The 20,357-nt window shown below is 48.5% G+C and overlaps 1 protein-coding gene across 1 annotated transcript in view; it reads right to left on the bottom strand.

Annotated features, from left to right (window-relative positions):
* Window positions 1–20,357, bottom strand: part of EVC2 (EvC ciliary complex subunit 2) — a gene marked incomplete at both ends in the record, with an annotated part of 139,804 nt that overhangs the window by 112,445 nt on the left and 7,002 nt on the right. The window contains 6 exons of the mRNA XM_082653556.1: window positions 1,218–1,271; window positions 5,894–6,003; window positions 11,495–11,681; window positions 13,660–13,728; window positions 16,791–16,957; window positions 20,080–20,134. Of these exons, the coding sequence (XP_082509682.1) occupies window positions 1,218–1,271; window positions 5,894–6,003; window positions 11,495–11,681; window positions 13,660–13,728; window positions 16,791–16,957; window positions 20,080–20,134 (642 nt within the window). The remainder of the gene's footprint in view (window positions 1–1,217; window positions 1,272–5,893; window positions 6,004–11,494; window positions 11,682–13,659; window positions 13,729–16,790; window positions 16,958–20,079; window positions 20,135–20,357) is intronic.

Raw genomic sequence — 20,357 nt, forward strand, 5'->3', positions numbered from 1 at the left:
TTCATATCTTATTCTAACACTACCTGTGCGGAATGGCGTTCACACAGCAGGTCTGAGACTTCCATCCTCTGGGAGGCCTGCTTAAGGTGCTGGGCCTTGGCTGGTGTCTGGGAACTCAGGTTTCAGAGGGTTCCCACCATCTCCTGATAGGAGGGGCTCACAGGGCCTAAACTGTTGGGCAAAGGATGTGGTGTACACTGAATACATGCTGTCCTCCTGGGAGGTACCAGGCAGAGGGTGCCCCGTGCCCAGCTCCCAGTACAAACCCTGGCACTGGGTCTCTAATGAGCTTCCTTGGTAGACAGCACTTCACATGTGCTGTCACAACCTGATGCAGAGGCATTAAGCATGTCCTACGGGTCTCCACTGGGAGAGGACCCCGGAAGCCTGCACCTGGTGTCCTCCAGACCTCGCCCTGAGTCCCTGTTCCCTTTGCTGATTCTGCTTTGCACCCTTTCTCTGTCATAAATCAGCCTGAGTAAGACTATGTGTGCGGTCCTGTGAGCCCTCCTAGGGAATCACTGCACCTGGGAGTGGTCTTGGGAACACTGATACCCTAGCCATGTGACGTTGGGCAAATGACTTGACCTAAGTGTGCCTCAGTTTCTCCATCTATGAAATGGAGGTGATTTAAAATACAATCTCTTCCCTCAGATTATGGTGAAGATGTCACAATTCAGCAAATGAAGACTGCTTAGGATGCCTGGCACCTAGTAGGTGCTTAAGAAATGTGGAGCGTGGTTATATAGTGAATAAACACTTGATGAACATGTGAATGAGTGAATGCATGAGCTGTGGGTGATTGAATAATGAACAAAAATGGAGAAATGTTAATGGTGAACAGCAGAAGCTGGCCTGCAGGGCCCTGGGCAGCTCTGGGAAGACAAAACATGACCACCCACTAGCCGTGGGGTGAACACTGCAGGGCGGGTACCAGCCGGCTGATGGGTGGGTGAGGCCCCAGCCTGTCCAGGCAGTGACCGATCCGTCTTGCCCAGATGAAAGGGTCATCCGGGAAACTAGCCAGACAGCCTCGGGCCACACTGGGGGACCCCAGACTGCACAGAGTCCCCAGCCTTGGCTCGTGTCTGGGAGGCTAAGGCCAGCGGTAGGCTCCTACCCTTGGCTCTGAGGACAGCAAGAGACCACACACCAAAGACATAAAAAGACACACTGGGGGCATAAAGCGGGTGTCCAGGTCAAAGATTTTCTCCTACCGTGATCTTTTCTTCTGTTGTTACGGTGAAAAGGGCTTTTAGCTGGGCTCTGTTCTAGAAAAAGGAAAAAGAAAGCACTTCAGTAAATAGATTTTGACATCTGAGACACGGGGTAACATTTCGTGTTTCTGACCCACCGACCCACCGCGCCTGGGCCCTTGACTTTGTGGGTAGAGGCTTGTGGAGGTCTTCAAGTCCCTTTGGGGGAAAGGTCTATGAAACCGTGATGCCTCCTTCTCTCCTAGAGGCGTGTATGAAATCCAAACACCAGTTTCCCTAATTGCCAGGGAAACCCAGGCAGTGTGCCCTGGTGGTGAAACACTTGGGGTTACGGTCAGGTCGGGCTGGGGTGAGGGATGACCCTGTGACCTGGAGCAGCCGCTTTCGCCCTCTGGGATCTAGTCTGTACCCTTCAGGAAGGGGGAGAGAATCACAGGCTCTGATGGCATTGCTCCAATTGTCAGCTCTCTTTCCAATGCCCCCAACACCCCTAAACCCCAACTCCCTATGTGTCTCCTCCCAATACCTTCTAATACTCCTCTGCTTAGAAAACACAGGAAATGGAAAAATGAAGGGTGAGCGTTATGACTGCTATCTGTCCAGCCATGTAGTATCTGAGGAGACTCAACATGAGATCATACTTCTCCCTGAGGGTAGAGTCAGAATATCTTGCAACTGAAAGGCAGTGCAGGGTAGTCTGGAGGGAACCAGACTACCCCAGTTCATGCCTGGCTCTATCACTCTCCAGCACTCTGGTGTTGGACAAGTTATTGACCTCTCTGTGCCTCAGTTTCCTCATCTGTACAATGGGAATTATATTCAACTCGGAGGGTTGCCGTGAGGATTAATTAGAAGAGTGCCTGGCACATAGGGAGGAGTGCTGTGAAAGTATTACTGCTCTTGGGTGTAGCAGGTGGTGATGGGTGGTTGTATCAATGTAGGTAACCTGGCCTAGAGACTTGGAGCCCGAAGTCCAGTGAGCTAGGCAACCCCTGTGTAATCCTATCACGGCCACTTGGAGGCATTTTCCCTTGACCTGAGTGATGGTCCACCTGAGGTAGGAAACCTCCTGATCCATGCCCTACAGTTGTTACAGCAGCCACACTGGGAGCACTGGGGCAACCCAAATGCATCATGGGCCAGCAGGACAAGCTGATGGAGGCTTCCAAGGGAAGTCGAAATGCCACAAGCTTTCCTTTTCAGGAGGGAAATGGAAATTTTAAGAAACAAACAAATAAACAAACAAGTCTTTAAAGAAGAGACACCTATGAAGCAATAACTTGGCCCTTTCTGTTCCTGAGTTGTCTGTGCTTTGGAATATTCATGGTGCCCTGTGAGTTTCAGGGTCTCCTGAACTAGTGGGTTCAAAGGCCAGTTTCCTCTGTCTTCACTCCCTCTGGGTCCCTCTTCCCTGTGTTTCCTGACACTCAAAGTCTCAGCAGAAAGGGGCTGAAAGTGTACTGCATCTCTTTGCAAAACATGAATCCTCAGCCCCGCGCCTACATAAACTTCAAGGCTTGAGAAACATGTTTTAGATCACAGCCTGAAGTCAGGAAACATGGACCACGTGAGATCCAGTGATGGTTTTATAAGGTGGGCAGCATGTTTATACAATAAATGGTAAGGAACTGGAGATGAAGGTTCTAGATTTTCCCCTTTGACCTCCCTTCATCTAGGTCCTGTCTCATCTACCCTTGTATGAATTTGAGGTGCATGTGTGTATGTGTGCATATCCACATGCATGTGTGTATCCATGTGCATGCGTGTATGTGGGCACATCCACATGCACATGTATGCATGTGTGTCCACGTGCATGTATGTGTGCATTTTCATGTGCACGTGTGCACATGTGCGTCCATGTGCATATATCCACATGCACATGTGTGCATCCGTGTGCATGTGTGCATATCCACGTGCATGTGTGTGTGTATCCATGTGCATTATGTGTGCACATCTGTGTGTGTGCGTGTTTGAGAAAGTAGTTTCCAGATCTAAACATAATGCATTTCTGAGAGTACCTACCTCATGCTGTGAGGATTAGTAAGTGGTAACTATTTTTATTACCCTCTCCACTGCTCTCATACCATGTGAAAATGTCAGAACTAGAAGAGATTGCGGGGAGTCTTCCTACCCCTCTCATTTCTCAGGTAGGAAAACTGAAACTCAGAGACACCGAACTGTTCTGAAAACACAGCGAGGACAGCGTTCCCACCTCTGAAATACCAGACACTGGCTCCACACTAACTTGAAGCATTTCAAGTCGGGCACCTGCATTTTTTAATAACTCCTTTATTCTCCCATTTGTAGTGCCAGCCTCTTTATGGCTGACAAGCAGAGTAGATCAATGTTCTCTTGGGGAGTTGTCGTGAGTCTCACTCAAACTTTGATCATGTTCAGCCCCAAATACACTGGACCTTCTTGCCATCCCGCAGGAAGGCCCAGGAGTCACCCAAAGAAACTGTGAAGTCCAAATGGGTGAACCGATTGGAGAACAAGGCATAGGAGTCGCTCACCATTATCAACACTCATCCACTCAGCAAATGCCGGCCTTCCACGGGCCTTTTCTAAGGCAGGGCCAGGAAGGGTGATGCTGACAGTCTAACGCAGGCAGAAACCTACAACACATGGAATCTCCAGGTGGGCAGGGGGGCTCTCCGCTCTGTCTACAGAACTGCCCAGAGAGCACCTGAAGGCTTGGAAGGGGACGGAAAGAAACTGCAGGCCACGTGCAAATATAAAATCACCTCTTTTATCCACACAAGAGACTGGAGACTATAGAACAATCTCCCTTTTACTGATGAGAAACTAGAGGCTCAGAGAAGTTAAAAAAGAAAACAACCACACCTGCCCAAGAACCATTAGTTCACTGATCTATTCATTCGTTCACTCAACAAATATTTACTGAGCAACTAGTGTGGGTGGGGCTCTATTTTTGGCACTGAGAACACACCTGGGAATAGGGCCAATGGGGTCCCTGGTCTCATGGAGTGACATCCTAGTGGCGGATGGGGGTTTACTGGGGGGATGGGGTTGACATGACACAGACAGGCACCAAGCAAAGCAATGGACAGGACCCGTCAGGGGGTGACAGCCAAGGAGGTCGCCCTGGGGTGAGAGGCCCCAGACCTCATGCCTCCTGCTGCCCCACCAGCCTCCCCAGGCTCTTCTGGGAGGTGAAGCCACCCTGGCCTAACGTCCCTTCCCTACACGAGGAGGGGGAGGATTCCAATTTCACTGGGTTCCTGAGTTTCTCACTGTTGGTTTCTGACTGTTGCCTTATCTTAAATTTTGATTTTAACATATTTAGTTTCCTCTCCTTTGAAATTCGGATGGTATTTCTTCTGGGCCATTTTATCTCCATTTTTGTATCCTTTGTCCTCTGTTCTTGACTTTGCACTTAATTGTGTTTGGAGACATCTGTCTTTTCTGACAGTTTTATACAGTTTTCTCATATCTGGTCTTTACCTTTTGGGAATCTTTCATTTTATTTAATTTTATCCAGGACTATTTTTCTTATTGCAGTAGAAACACTGCACACAGGCTCCCCAGCCTTGGATGGAAGGATCCGGCAGCTGTGGGGTCCGATATTGATTCTGCCACGTGACCTGGGGCAGTCACCCTTGGAGCCTCATTTTCTAAGTCTATTATAAAAGGTACTTTCTCCAGGGACTGAAATCAGAACAAAATGACCAGAGTAACTAGAGCACGAGCTCCTTGATCTCGAGGCCGGAGATCTTGATAATACTGTCTTGACAACACAGACAATACCGGTGATGAACTCTGGAAGGAGAGCTGGGCAGGAAGCATCGGAACCTCTCCACTCCCAATATCTCTGGCCTCGAGCAGAGCACAGATCTCCTCCTCTGTATTCCCATGAGTGTACAGCATGTACCACGGGTCATGCAACCAACCACATTCACTGCCTACGTGGATTAACAAAAAAGTGAATGGAAAATGAAGGTGCTAATAGTAATGGGCTTACAGGTTAAATCACGTCCCCCCAAAACCCATATGTTGAAGCCCTAATCCCCAGTATTTCAGAATGTGTCTGTATTTGGAGACAACCTTTACAGACGTGATTAAGGTAAAATGAGACCACCAAGGTGAACTCTGATCTCACCTGAAAAGTGTCCTTAAAAGAAGAGGACACTAGGACACAGACACACAGAGAGGCGCGACCATGTGAGAACACAGGGAGAAGACAGCCATCTACAAGCCAAGGACAGAGGCCTCAAAAGGAACCAACCCTGCCCACACCTTCCAGCTTCTGGACTTCCAGCCTCCAGGACTGTGAACAAACAAATTTCTGTTGTTTTTGAGCCATCTGGTCTGTGGTACTTTTTCACAGCAGCTCTAGCAAACCAATACAAATGGGAGATATTTGGTTGAGTGCTTACTACGCCCAAGACACAGCGATGAGAAATTAACATCTATCGTTTACATATCTTGATAATCAGGTCCACAGAAGTTAAAGTAATTAAGGTCACAAGGAGCTTCGAGGGAGCCTGATTCATGGTCAAGTGCGTGAGATTCCAGGGCCTGCGCATTCATCCAGAATTGGGTATCACTGAACAAATGAAGGATGGAACGAAGAAAAGAATGAACTAACAGATGTTGTGTCCAGGGTTTCTAAAACAACAGTGACAAGAAAGAAATCAAAGTAACAAAGACAATACCGGTGATGAACTCTGGAAGGAGAGCTGGGCAGGAAGCATCAGGACCTCTCCACTCCCAACGTCTCTGGCCTCGAGCGATGCTGTGTAGCTGACGGAGAAGGAGTCTCCAACTGCTCAGAGAGAAGGCACATGTGGGTTAAGAACGGGGCCCCTGCCACACCCCAGACACAGCCAAGCATCTAGAGGTGGCTGGCATCACAGCTGACAGCGGCAGCAAGAGCCCCTTTGATCTCACGTACTTTTTATCAGGGAGAAGAAACTGGGCAGGTATGCTCTTGGACCCCCTCTTTTTTCACTTGGAAGGGCTGTCAGCACCCTTACAAGGAGCTTTACCTGGCTTCCACTCCATCCTGGGGCTGGGCAGCCAGTCCTCCTAATTCAGGATGTCATACACTTAGGAAATCCAGGACCTTTTTGTTTTGTTCTGAATCCAGGTAGGGACCTATTTGTTCCCAATGATCCCATCCACACAATGATGGGACAGAGTTTTTATAGGACTTTTGGGTGACACTAGCTGCCGCTTTGACACCTCCAGCTGGTTCTGAAAGCCCAGAACACAGCACAGGGAAGCAGTGCCAGACTGGGCCCGGGAGGGGGCAGTGGAGAAGGTTACTCAGGCTCACGTAGGGTCTCCTCCAACCTCATGGTCTCTGGCTGGCCTTCGACGGCTTAGTTACACAGAGAAGCTTCCTAGGAGACGGGGTTTCTGACTCAAAGCTCCCCTTAGTCAGAAGCCAGGACTGGTTAGAAGAAGATGGCTCTGCTATCGGGAGGGGCCACACTCAGTCACACCCCCAGGTGAACAAGCAGGCTCTGGAAGCATGGGTGGAAGAAGAGGGACCCCAAAAGAAAGCGGGTGACAGGGTGGCCACCACTGCAGGTTTCCAGTTTTGTAGGAGGCAGGGATGTCTCAGCCCCATCTTCTGGAGGTAGAGCCGGCGTGCCCTGGGGACCCTTCTGTCTGATGTTGGAAATAGACTGTGCCCACCGTAACTACTAAAGGCGGAGTTCTCCCACTGAGCTGACGTTCTCAGGTGGGCTCCAGATATCCAGCAGAAACCGAAGGCACCTGTGAACTAAAGCAACATCTCTGTCCTTGCTCTTTCTGACGGATGCCTCTGAGCCCCAGCCATGGCCTGGGGAGGATGCTGAGTGCTGCTTTGGGGACACGGCCGTGTCTGTCCAGAGGCTCAGACTGGCGGCTGGTTGTCTGAATAGGGTGGATGTGGAAATGAGATTGTGATACTTTTTTTTTTTTTTTTTTCCGGTACGCGGCCCTCTCACTGCTGTGGCCTCTCCCGTTGCGGAGCACAGGCTCCGGACGCGCAGGTTCAGCGGCCGTGGCTCACGGGCCCAGCCGCTCTGCGGCACGTGGGATCTTCCCGGACCGGGGCACGAACCCGTGTCCCCCGCATCGGCAGGCGGACTCTCAACCACTGCGCCACCAGGGAAGCCCGAGATTGTGATACTTTTTTAATAAAAAAAAAACAGCTTTGAGATAAAATTTATACATCACCCAATTCACCTGTTCTAAGCGTGAGATTTAGAGAATTTTGTATACTTACAGAGTTGTACAGCCATCACCACAGTCTGATTTCAGAACATCCTTATCACCCTAAAAAGTAGCCTGGTGCCCAATGGCAGTTACTCTCCATTGCCACCCCCAGCCCTAGGCAACCACTGATCTACTTTTTGGGGACTAATTGGCCTTTTTGGACATCTCATAGAAATGAAATCATACAAGCTGTGTTCTTTGTGTCAGGTTTCTTTCCCCGAGCAAACCTCTTTTTCTTGAGGTTCATGCATGTCGTAGCGTGCACCAATACTTCATTCCTTTCTATTGCTGAGTAATATCCCACCGTATGGATAGACCACATTTTGTTTATATGATACTCTCATGTCCCTTACCTCCATGGAAATTTTTAAAAGTGAAACATATGAAAAAATTGGGGTTCAATGAATTTCAGCTTCTGAGTCAAGGAGCTGCACCCTTCTGCTGAAGGAACCCCAACTCCTCCCAGCAGCAACAACCATCAGGGGGAGTCTGGACAGAATAAAACAATGGGAAGATGGTCTGGGGAAGCTTAATTTAAGAATTTTGACTGTGGACTTCAAAACTTACAAGGGCAAAAATTTTGATCTCAGATTTTAATTCCTTTTGGACTTGAATATATTTGGATTTCTATCCGTCAGGGATTCATTCCTGAACTTTTCATTTCTCCGGGAGAATTTGCAAAAGGGAGGTGCTGGCAGGTCACTGTTGGAGGATCTTGATGAGAATGAACTCAGGGTTGTCCTTGAATCACACTGCAAACCCCCTGACATACTTTGTTTAATAGCGTAGCAGGATGTGATCTGAATGGGTTTTAGAATTAGGGAGAATTTCCCGCCTTGGGCCTGGAGTATCCTTTGAGTTTATTTCAATAATGTAACACTCGAGTCATTTCCAAAACCTTCATGGGGCAGGAAAAAAGATTTCTTCCACCAACCAGCAGTCCCAGAGGGACACACACAGGGGCAACGAATGGGGGTTTGGGGGAGCAGGGCTGTCCTGAGTCCCGACCAACAGCTGTTCTCCTTCCCCAGGGCACTAGTCACATCCCTGGCAATCCTCAGATTAACCAGAAGCCCACTGGGTTTGGAGAACAAAACGACGGAGATCGGCAAGGGAAGCACATACCCATCACCCTTGAGGTTTCTGTCCCTGAGCATGGGTGCCCCACCTGAAACAGGGCTGGCCTCTCCCTGCCCCTCTCTCACTGAGCAATGCACACCATCCGATGGAAAGTTTGCGTATGCATTGCCAGTCAGCCTATCTTACTCGTGGGAGTGGGCTACTGGCAGAAAGCAAGACTCAGCTTGCTTGTTTGTCAGGATGGGGGAGCCATCCCAACATGTCCAGTGGGTGACAAAGCCTGTCCAACTCTGCTGGTCAGCCAGCCAGCCCACCTGATCTCACCTACACTTGTCCTCTGACTCTGTCTGTACCTGTATCAGGGGTGATATTTTATCCCTAATACGCTATAATGTGCTTCATCTCTCAATGTACTGAGACCTCAAAAAGATGTAAAGAAAAGAGGAGAAATTAGCACTGAGCCTGTGGAATCCCTAGGATTTTTGTTTTAAAAATCTTCAACATTTTTACTTTATTTGTGTATAATGATAAAAGTTAGATCATAAAGATAAGGTGATAAAGATTAAATTGCTAATTAAAATGATAATACCGGTGAAGGTCATTATAATCAGACCTGGCAGTGATTTTATCACCCTCAAAATGTCTGCAGGACATCAACCAGTTGATCCCCAAATGGTGTCCTGAGACAGATGGAAAGTACAATACTTCCTGTTGCAGACAGAAGAGAAAACTGAGACTGACGGAGATGAAGTGACTCGTTTAGGGTCACCCAGTTAATAAGTAGGAAGCCACCCCTCCCTCTTGGACTTGTAGCTCTTTTAGAGCAGCAAATGATGATGATGAAAATGATATTGATATTGTCAGAGCATCAATGAGCTGGGGTCGGATGGGTCATTTGATTCTGTAGTTCTATACTTATTCTTTGGGAAAAAAGTTTCATGCCACTAAGTTGAAAACCAATGTCATATCCCTTGAGATTGCGGTAAGTTACAGACAAACATAATTTGGATATTACTCTCAGGGCATGTAGATTCTAGTAGGCAGAGGTAAGGCGAGGGCATACATACAATAATATACAGTCACAAGAGTAAACATAGTTGGCAGCGGCTGGGAGGTGGGGGGCAATGGAGATGCTATTCAATGGGGATAGAGTTTCAGTCATGCAGGATGAAAATGTTCTACAGATCCGCTGTACAACAGTTAACAGTACTGTACTGTACACTTAAAAGCTTGTTAAGGGGGCAGATCTTATGTGTTTTTTACCAAACACAAAAATAAAAAATAAAGATAATCACAACAAAATAGCCATGGACTTGGGAGCACTTCCCACGGGCCAGGCTGTGTTGCTTTTCATGAACGAACTAGCTTCTCCTTAGAAGGACTCCCTGAAGTGTGTCACCAGCACCCACAGTTCACAGGAGCAGAGGCTGAGGTTCAAGGGTGTGCAGAGCTCATGTGCTGGGGTGGAAGTCAGTGAGTTCATGCATGAAGTGCCTGGGTGGTCCAGGCTCCAAGCAGGTGAAATGCAGGAGGGGCAGGTGAATGAGATGCAGGGAAGGAGAGAAGGACCCTCCAGACGGACACAAGAGCAGGAGCTGATGCCGAGCCATGGGAGAAAAGTGACAAGTTCGGTCCGCAGGAGCATGGACTACAAAATACCACTGGAGCAACAAGACAAGAGAGGCAAGCCACACTGGAGCAGGCAGAGCGCCAGGCCACATCACCTCGTCTCGCCTCTGCAACAGCTCTACGAGGCTGTTATCCGCATGCCACATCTGGAGTTCAGAGACGGTGATTTACAGGGGCCACACAGCTCCAAAATGGCTAAGTTAGGAGTCAAGCTAGGTCCGTCTGAGACCGAGTCTGTGCTCTGCTTACAGCCCCACGTTCTTTTCTCTGAGCACCAGTTTAAGAATTGGGGGGATTTATTTTTACATCATTGAAGAAAGGCACTTAGCTGGGATGTATCATACAGTTTTTATGACACTGCTTAAACCAGAGCCAGCAAAGAGGTCATTACTTGTGGGCCAACTCCACTGGTGGCTTCTGTCAATAATATGGTGTTAAGAAGGATTCTGAGGCTTCATCTAGACTCAGAGAGAAAGAGTGGTGGATTGATGAGCAACGTGGGCCATGTGTATGGAAGTGGAGAGGTTGGTAAGAGTCCCAGGCGTGTGAGAGGCACTAGAGCATCCTGGGTACGGGGTGGATGGAGGAATCCAGACTTTCTGAGTTTGAATCTCAGCCTTGAGTGCCAGTCCTATGGCCTTGGGCAAGTTCCTAACCACCTTAGTCTCTTTATCTGAAGACAGAGCACGTACTCAGAATAAAAGAAATCTCACCTTCCTAGGAAAACTGACAATTCTGAAGTCATAGTAACAACTGCATCCAGAATTGGTTTTAAATCTCCTTAATTAACCAATGACAACTCGCCTCAGGAAACACATCTCTGAAAGCCAATGAGTGACGGTGTCATACCTTGACCAATCAGTAGCGGAGTTACTCCCGTGAACACGCCTGAACACGCTTGAACATGTCAAGAGCATGCCTCCAGGGCTGATGTCAGACCACGCCCATGTCTGTCCAGCACTCCCCAAAACAAGCTCTTCATTTTACTGAGTGATGGTCATTTTGGTCATCTGGGTGATGGATATACTGGGGTTCACTCTAATCTCTGTGCATGTTTGAAATTTTTCATAATAAATGTTGAATATATATATATTTCAAAAACTCTTTCCCCAAATCCCACCTCTCTCAACCTAAGTGACAAGCCAGCTACCTGGCTGCAGATACTGAGCAGTGGCCTCCTCCTCTGATGCCCTGATAGTACAATCTGTTGTGAGGACCAGCTGCAGGAACACATGTCACGTGTCTAAGAAGATGCCTGCTGCACATCCCGTGCTCTGTGAGTATCTGTACGTATTTTCATCATTTTCCACCCCTGACTTCATACACATGGCTATTACCTTGCAGAAACTTCTTCCTGAAAGCCTGGAACCCTCTGGAGGTCTGGTTTCCAGCCGACTCCCTAACGGTGAGGCCTGTGATGTTGTCCAGTAAAAGCAGGTCAGAGAGGTTGGCAGCCGCAGGCGTCCTGGTGTTGTTCACAGACAGTCGCACGTGAGCTGTCGGCCACTCGCTCTGCACGGACACCTAGGACAGGAGGCAAAGTGAGGATGGGCTTGCTGGCAAACCCGACTTCCCAAAACGAGGCCCCAGCTCAACCTGTGCCCGTGGGAGGGGATTAAGGTCTCACAGAAGTTCTAGAATTTATCAGGTTTGATTTCAAAGGCCCCAGGAGAATTTTGACTCCCGCTTGCCAAGTTGTTGCTCAGAGATCATTTCAAAGAAACCGGGACCCTGAAATGCAGTGAAGTGATGCCCACAGAGAAACTTAGAAGAAAAACAGCCACGCACAGGACCACAGTCAGGCTGGGGAGATTGTGACAACTGGTGTCCCCAGGAAAAGCAAACAGTGGCTCTTTCCTTCTCTACTAGTTTGAAGATTCAGCCCCAGCCAGTCCAGGGCCTCTGACTGCCATCTGATCTCCAGGTTTGCCCCAAGCTGGTCTCCTGTCTCCTGGCCAGTCGCCCCCTTCAGGGTTCTGCCTGCCCATGTGTTTGAATAGCTCAGGGCTAGGGAGTTCCCTGGTGGCCTAGTGGTTAGGATTCCAGGCTTTCACTGCTGTGGCCTAGGTTCAATTCCTAGCCCGGGAACTGAGATCCCCCAAGCCATGTGGTGAGGCCAGAAAAAAAAAAAGTTAAATGAATAGCTCAGCTATTCAAAGCCAATGGCCCACCAGCAGCCTGGCTCCCCACCTGGCCTCTGCGACGTTGCCCTGCTCCCTCTCTCGAACCCTATCTCCCACCACTCCTGCCCTTCCTTCATCCCAGCTCTGCTGAAAGAGACACAGGAGCTGAGAAAAGAGAGGGCAGCCATGTATGTCCCAAGAAGAGTGAGCTCTGGAACATAATAAATGAAAAAAGCAAGTTGTAAAACTTCGGGTATGGAATACTGGCACCAACGTAAAAAGGGGAAGAAGGAAGGTGTGTGTATGTACCTACGTGCATACGCACAGACACACACACACACTCATAACTGAGTGCATGTGGCAGGAAACATCTTTAGAAGGACACAGGAGAAACTGGTAGTACCAATTTTATCCAGGAAGGGGAGCTAGACAGCTGAGGGCCTGGGCTGAAATGAGGGCTGTGCAGTACATGGTCAGCTCAGCAGGCTTGGATTGTCCAAACCTTGCACATCCCAAAGAGAGGACCAGCTCCTGGGAGACTAACCTCTAAAGCCCTTGGCATATCCTGCCTGATAAGAGTGTCTTTATATCCTACGGCTTTGGGCCGCCCCAGGTAGTCTCTGCAAACAATGTGGTTCACGGTGAGGGCCTTGGGCCAAGCTATGCTCAGGTGACCTGAATAACGGAGGTCAGCGACATGGGTGCTCCATGCCTACGTGGTGGATCCTTAATAAAAGTCCTGGATTCCATGGCTTGGGTGAGCATCCCTGGTTGCTGCCACACATCATCGCTGGGCAAATTAAACGCCATTCCTTCAACTCCACCAGGAGAAGACTGGCTGTCTTGGGCCTGGTCTCCCCAGAACTCTGTCCTATGTGCCTTTTGCTTTGCTGACTATAATCTATATCATTTTGCTGCTATAAACTGTAACTGTGTGTAGAACCGATTTTCTGAGTTCTGTGAGTCCTTCTAGGGAAGCGTTGAACCTGAGGGTGGTCTCGGGGACCCTCAACACAGGATCATGTGAAAGCCATCTCATGAGATTAGTAAGGGTCAAAGACCTAAAAGACATTAAGTGAGTTTTTAAACTGTCGGGCATCATATCAATGTTAAAATCTGAGAGAAAATATATACTTTCTCATTTTAAATGATCACAGAGGATTTTCACTGCCAATAATTTTATTGTTACCAAAAAATCTTAGTCCTGGTGCTGCCATATAAAATATAAGATCCCTGTGGGTCGCATCATCACCGGTGTCCAGACGTGGGTAGATAACCACGTGATTTGCCAGTTCTTTAAATTCATAACTCTGCTAATATACGATTTGGGCAAATTCAATTATTTTCTCTTTAAGTATAAACTACCTATGAATACTCACCACTGCACATTTCTGAAAAATTACTCCATTCTCAGAAGTTCCTTGAATGTCTCTTGAAATGTCTCCATACTACAATAAAATATAGAAATCATTAGAAAATGAAAAATATTTCGTGCTACATTTGTCAAGTAAAAGTACAAGATGAACTTTTTTTTTTTTTTTTTTTTTTGCTGTACGTGGGCCTCTCACTGTTGTGGAGCACAGGCTCCGGATGCGCAGGCTCAGCGGCCATGGCTCACGAGCCCAGCCGCTCCGCGGCACGTGGGATCTTCCCGGACCGGGGCACGAACCCGCGTCCCCTGCATCGGCAGGCAGACTCCCAACCACTGCGCCACCAGGGAAGCCCAAGATGAACTTTTAAAAGGGCCAGGCAGAGGGGTTACTTCTGCTGGTGTAGTAACTCCCATCAATCCTGAAGATTTTTTTAAAAGGAGTATTACAGGACTGGAACTTAAAACCTATGAGGGAAGAAGAACGTGGACGTGGATCACATGGGGCTATGTCCTGGTCTGGGGTGCGTGTCAATGACACCATTATCACAGGGACTCAGCAAACCAGGGTTGACACTTCAGCAGGAGGAATGTGAGAAGAGCTATGGAAAAGTCCTTTAAGGACTGCACGCATGTCCTGTGTGGGGTACACCAGCCACACAGCAGGGACTGAGTGAACGTGGACCACAGCATGGTGGGGCACCTCCCATGAGCTGGATGCATCATCAACAGGGAGAGAATCAACCCGGGATTGGGCTCCTCCAGCCCCACGATGGCTCCCCTGGAAGGACACCAGTGGAAAGCCAGAGCTCGCCCACCAGATGCCAGCCCCGCTGCCCCTGGTAATCACAACCGGTCCCTGCTCATTTCCGCCCTTGCTAAATGCCCCGTGACCCCAGGCCATGCCTCCCCGCTGTCTGCCCTGCCCCCCTCCATCTGCAGTGGGTGGGGCCATACTCTCAATCACAGACCACGGCAGCTCTCAGTGATACCAACGATCATAACAATGGCTACTCTTTCCCAAGTGCCAGGCATATGCCCATCACTGTACACACATGAATTCTATTACTCCCATTTTACAGAGGAGGAAACTAAGCCTCACGAGGGTTAACGCACTTGCCCAAGGCTGTATAGGCAGGAAGCTTGGACTCCACCCCAGGCTGTGTGCTCTGTATCCTATGATCCTCCCACACCACACACCCCTCTCCAGAGCGTGACCCTCTCATTGTACAGAAGCGAACAAAGACACAGAAAGGGGAAGTGATGTTCCTGAGAACACGCTGACCACATGCAGCAGCATAAGCTGACCAGGCCTCCGATTCCAGTTGAGTCTCTGTCCACGACCCCACCCTCGTGCTCTGATGTGCCAGCCCACAGTGAGTCCTTGAGGGCAGACGCCTGGCTTTCTACTCTTCTGATCCCCACACAGCATCTTGCAAACGACAATTGAACAAACATAGCTTGTTGGGCAAAGACACACAGGAGGGGGGATGGAGGTGCTGCCGAAAGAGGGGCTGAGTCACCTGTCACTGGAGAGGGTTGGAAAGACGATGACCAGCATGGTGGGTTGAATGTGGCTCCACGTCCTAAAGCCCAGAAGCTGGGAATGTCACGCTATTTGGAAAAGGGGTCTTTGAAGATGTAATTGAGCCAAGGCTCTCAGGATGAGATCATTCTGGATTTAGGTGGATTGGATTTAGCTAGGCCCTAAATCCAATGACAAGTGTCCTTATCAGTGACAGAAAAGGAGAATACACACCCACAGAGAAGAGGCCACAAGAAGGTGGAAACAGAGTGACAGTAAAGGTTACACGTCAACTGCTGGGCCATGGTACCCAGCCATGGTACCCAGATATTTAGTCAAACACGTCCAGATGTCACTGTGAAGGTATTTTAGATGAGAGTAATGTTTAGGTCAATGGACTCTGAATAAAGCCGCTGACCCTCCATGAGGTGGGTGGGCCTCGCCCAATCAGGTGAGGCCTTCATGGAAAAGACTGAGGTTTTCCCTAAGGAAAAGGGAATTCTGTGGCAGACACCTTTCCAACTTGAGCACCAGCTCTTCCCTGGGTCTCCAGCCTGCCCTGCAGAGTGTGGACTTGCCAGTTCCCACAATCACATGAGCAATTCCTTAAAATAAATCCCCCCCCCTCTCTCGCTCACATGTGTCCTACCTGTTTTGTTTCTACCAGTTTTGTTTCTCCAGGGAATCCTAATATAGAGATTGGAGTGAGGCAGCCACAAACCAAGGAAAGCTATCAGAAGCTGGAAGAAACAAGGATGGGTCTTCTCCTACAAGCCCCCAGGGACAGCACGCCTCTGCTGACACCTTGACTTCCCACCTCCAGAATAGGGAGAGAATAAATGTCATTGTTTTAAGCCACCACGTTGGTGGAAATTTGTTACACAGTCTAGGAAACTAATACAAACATGTAGCCGGGGGCCAAGAAGGGGCTTGTGGTCATGGTAGCCTGTTGGCCGAACGCAGTGGTCCTCAAGGCATTTTAAGTCATGAAAGCTTAGGTGAAAGTCAGCGCTATGTGAAGCCAACACATTACACAGAATATGAAGGACAGCAGGGCAGGGGCAGTGGTTAAGAGCAGGGGCTCCAAATCCTGGCTCTGCCACTTCGGCCTGTGGGACCCTGAACAAGCCTCTTAATCTCTCCAATCCTCATTTCCTCTCTGTAAAATGGGAATTAAAACAGTACCTATTTAAGAAACTCGTAATGAGGCCCCAGTGAGATTATGCATAGACAGTGCTAAGCCTCATGCCTGGCAAATAGAAAATATTTGTTAAACACCTAGCCCTATTGTCGGTAGCAGCATTTTTATAACAGGGGCAAGTGAATCAGTCTGGTTAAAACAGGACCCCCTCCCCCGCTTTAGAACCAGCTGACGCGGGGGCCCAATGCTCAGATTCACACATCCTGTTCATCTAAATACTGTATATTGTACGGAAGCAGCAGCTCTCTGGAAAGTAAGAGGGATTTGCTTCCTAATGATAACTATATTCAGTGAAAGAGGAAGAATAGGTTTTTTGGAGGAACAAAAGCCTGTGATATTTTCTACACATATGGTCCAAAATTGGCTTCTTTACAACTTCTGATATGTCTTTTAAAGAACTGAACATGTTACTTACCAAGTGGTGTGTTACAGCAGACTCTCTTTTAAACAAGGTCTTCTTGGGCCACGAGGGTATAAAAGCAAATATGGAATGAATCCATGGCCCACTAGAGGCTGCAGAAGTCGGGGGTGGGTTAAAGGCTTCCGTTTTCTTACTGAATTTCATTCTAAATGGTGCTTCTACTGCAAAATAACAACGCACATGCATTACATGATACAGAAAGGTAGCGGTTAAACTCCAGAGGCAAACCACGTGGTACGTGAAGGCACTTGGAAAATCTTTGCTGAGTAAGTGAATAAATGAGTGAATGAATGAATGGCTTACCATCTCTTTGCCAAGAAGATGAGGCATTCTCATTGGGAGGCACAGAGCTTAAGGACAGTGTTTCTCGAAGTCTGTGCTCCTTACCTGGGCTGTAGGCTGAAATGTACATTCCTGGGCCCTGCCCCAGACCTACTGAGTCAGAACCACTAGGCAAGGGAGGAGCCATAGGTGATTCTTACACACCCGGCATCAGACACGCCCTGTGTTCGAATCCTGGCTCTGTCACTCACCAGCTGTGTCCTTGGGAAACTCATCTGACCACTGTGTAAATTTATATTTTGAAGTGACCTGAATTGTGGAGTTGTGCCTTTTCAACATTTATCTTCTATCCAGATATAAACTTATACTGACTGAGAACGAGTCCTGTTATTCAGTCTTTCTTACACAGAGTATTGATAGCAAGGTCTTTAGAAGTGCTTTTGAACGCTTTTTTAATAGAATTTCTAAATATATGTAGGAAAAATTAAAATTAAAAAAAAAAGGACGTGGAACTGGAATCCTAGATAAAATCAATATCTTTTTTTCTAGAATAGTATCTGTGGTTGATTCAGTTCATGATGCTGGAATGGCAACGAAGGTGAGCATCGGGGAATTGACAGCCCTCACACGGAAAGAGGCAGGAGCTCTCCCAGGCTGGCTGCTCAGTCGGGATTGTTTGAGCCAATCACACAAGTGGGACAGGACACCCACCTCTGGACCGCAGCCCAGCCCCTCGGGCTAAGAACAAATGCTTTCCCAGGAGACTTGCTGGATGTAAAATCCTAAGGCCACTCTGGGCTTTATCTCTGGTGCAGGCATCCTGCAGGTGCCCCCTGCTCCTCCAGGCCTTCAGAAGGCCCAGCCGCAGGCTCTGATGAGGACCTGAATGAGGCAGCCACTGCTACTGTCCACAGACAGTATAGAAGGAAGTCAAGCTCCGAAGTGACCATCACCACCCACTGCATCATTGCCCAGAGCCTCCCCACTAGTGCCACTGTCACGTGGGTCACCTGTACTATTTGTGCAGGTGTTTGGATGCACCCTTACTCCCTCGCCTCTGAGCTGCCACAGGCCTGGAAGCCTCTCCCTCCATCCCCTTGTCCTGCTAACTACCACTCCTCAGGATTCAGTTGAGCAGCACCTCCTCCAGGAAGCCCTCCCTGAAGCCCTCCCAGTGGCCTTAGTCCTCCACCCCCTGCTCTCACTACAACCACAGTCCTTAGTGCACTGCACTCCCTTTGACAGACAAGTCTGCTTAATCAGTGGCTAAAAGGTCTCTGTGATTTCTGTGATATCACCTCAACCTATTTTATGCAAATGAAAACATTGGATTTTGTAAAATGTAAAGACTGCAGAGAGTAATAAAAGATATAAAAAGTACTTTTAACTCCCCCAGGAAATGAAATATGTTTATCCCTGGTATAAAACAAAGAGGTGTATTCATAATCTGTGCCGAGAAGATTCTGGACAAAAAAACTATTCTGCCTGCCCAGTACCCCTGCCTTCATGGTAGCCCCCCCCACACACACACACACTGGTCAGTAAGATTCTTAGTCTATATAGAAAAACCTGGATCCCAGCCCATCCTGGTCCCCAGGAGGCCAGAATTAGGCACAGAACCCAGAACACTCTCCCCACAAGCCCCAGTGACAGAGTCAGGGACTGGCATGGGACCCAGGCTGCACTCACTGGTCTTTCCTGAACTTTTGCTGAGCTACTGGGAAGTCTCTTCCTTTCTGCAAGTGGCAGCAGTCAGACTCCTGGAAGTCCAGGGCTGCCAGTGGTTGTCTTTCCCACCACGTGGAAAGAATGTTCCTGAAAATCACACTCACCAGAGGAAAGCAGGGGCCGTGATGAAAAGAGAAAGGCAGAGCCCTGACATATATACACTACCATGTGTGAAACAGATAGCTAGTGGGAACCTGCTGTATGCTCAGGGAGCTCAGCTTGGCGCTCTGTGATGACCTAGATGGGTGGGATGGGGGGCAGGTGGGAGGGAGGTCCAAGAGGGAGGGGATATATGCATACATACAGCTGATTCACTTCATTGTACAGCAGAAACTAACACAACATTGTAAAGCAACTATACCCCAATTAAAAAAAAAAAAAGAGAGAGAGAGAGAGAAAGGCAGAGTCCTGAGAACACCACTCCCGCGTCCAGCAGTGCCGAGGGCCTGCGAGGCCCAGTTATAGGGACCAACAAATTCCTCTTTGCTTAAGTTAGTTTCAGTTGAATTTCCGTCACCCAGTGTGGTAGGCTGAATGACAGTCCCCAAAGATACCCAGGTCCTAATCCCAGGAACCTGTGAATATGTTACCTTATATGGCAACAGGGACTCTGCAGATGTGATTAAATTATGGGCCTTGTGATGGGGAAGTAACCTGGATTACCCAGGGGCCCATAAATGTAATCCCAGGTGTCCTTAAAGAGGGAGGTAGAGAGAGATCTGAGAGGCAGAAGAGAAGGCCATATGCCCGCTGAGGCAAGATGCTAGTCTGCTGGCCTGGAGGCTGGAGGAAGGGGCCATGACCTGCAGAATGCAAGGAATACAGCTCCAGATCCTGGAGAAGGAAAGGCCTTCTTCCTAGGGCCTCAGAGGGCGTGAGGCCCTGCTGACACCTTGACTCAGACCAGTTAGACTGATTTTGGACTTCTGCCCTCCAGAACCATAAGGGAATATCTTTGTGCTGTTTTCACCACTAAATGTGTAATAACTTGTTACAGCAGCAAAAAGAAACTCATACACTTGGCTAATACAAACATTCTGCATTTTCTTTATCAGATGCCTTCGGGGGGAATGAAGACAGACCACCTCACCCTGAATTCTGGGCTGTGCACCCAAACTCCAACGTGCTGCTGTAGCAGGTGACACACTGCCTTGCTCTGTAAGGCACGCTGGTGAGCAGGGGGAAGGGAGCAGAAGTAGGAGGGCTATGGCTTTAGGGTCTGGTTCTCTCTCGTGGTCAAATCAATAAAAAATCAACCAAAAGAAAAACTTACCTGCAGTCAGAAAGTGAGAGTTTTCCACACTGGGCCAAATCCCATGGGGCAAGTCCTAAAAAGAGTCAAAAGGCACAAAGACATTAACGAAGGACATACTAGGAGTGGCTGAAAGCCATTTTTGTAAATGGCTCATGTGGAGAGGAGCTGCACTTTTATCCAGAAGTCTGATGTAAATCTTTCTAAGTCGATCATCCCACCAGCTTTTGAATATAGGATGATGTAACTGCAGTTCTGGGAGCTGTCTAGGGAGACAGCAGAGTGTAGGGGAAATTTTA

Source organism: Grampus griseus (assembly GCF_964374135.1).
Source record: "Grampus griseus genome assembly, chromosome: 4".
NCBI lineage: Eukaryota > Metazoa > Chordata > Mammalia > Artiodactyla > Delphinidae > Grampus > Grampus griseus.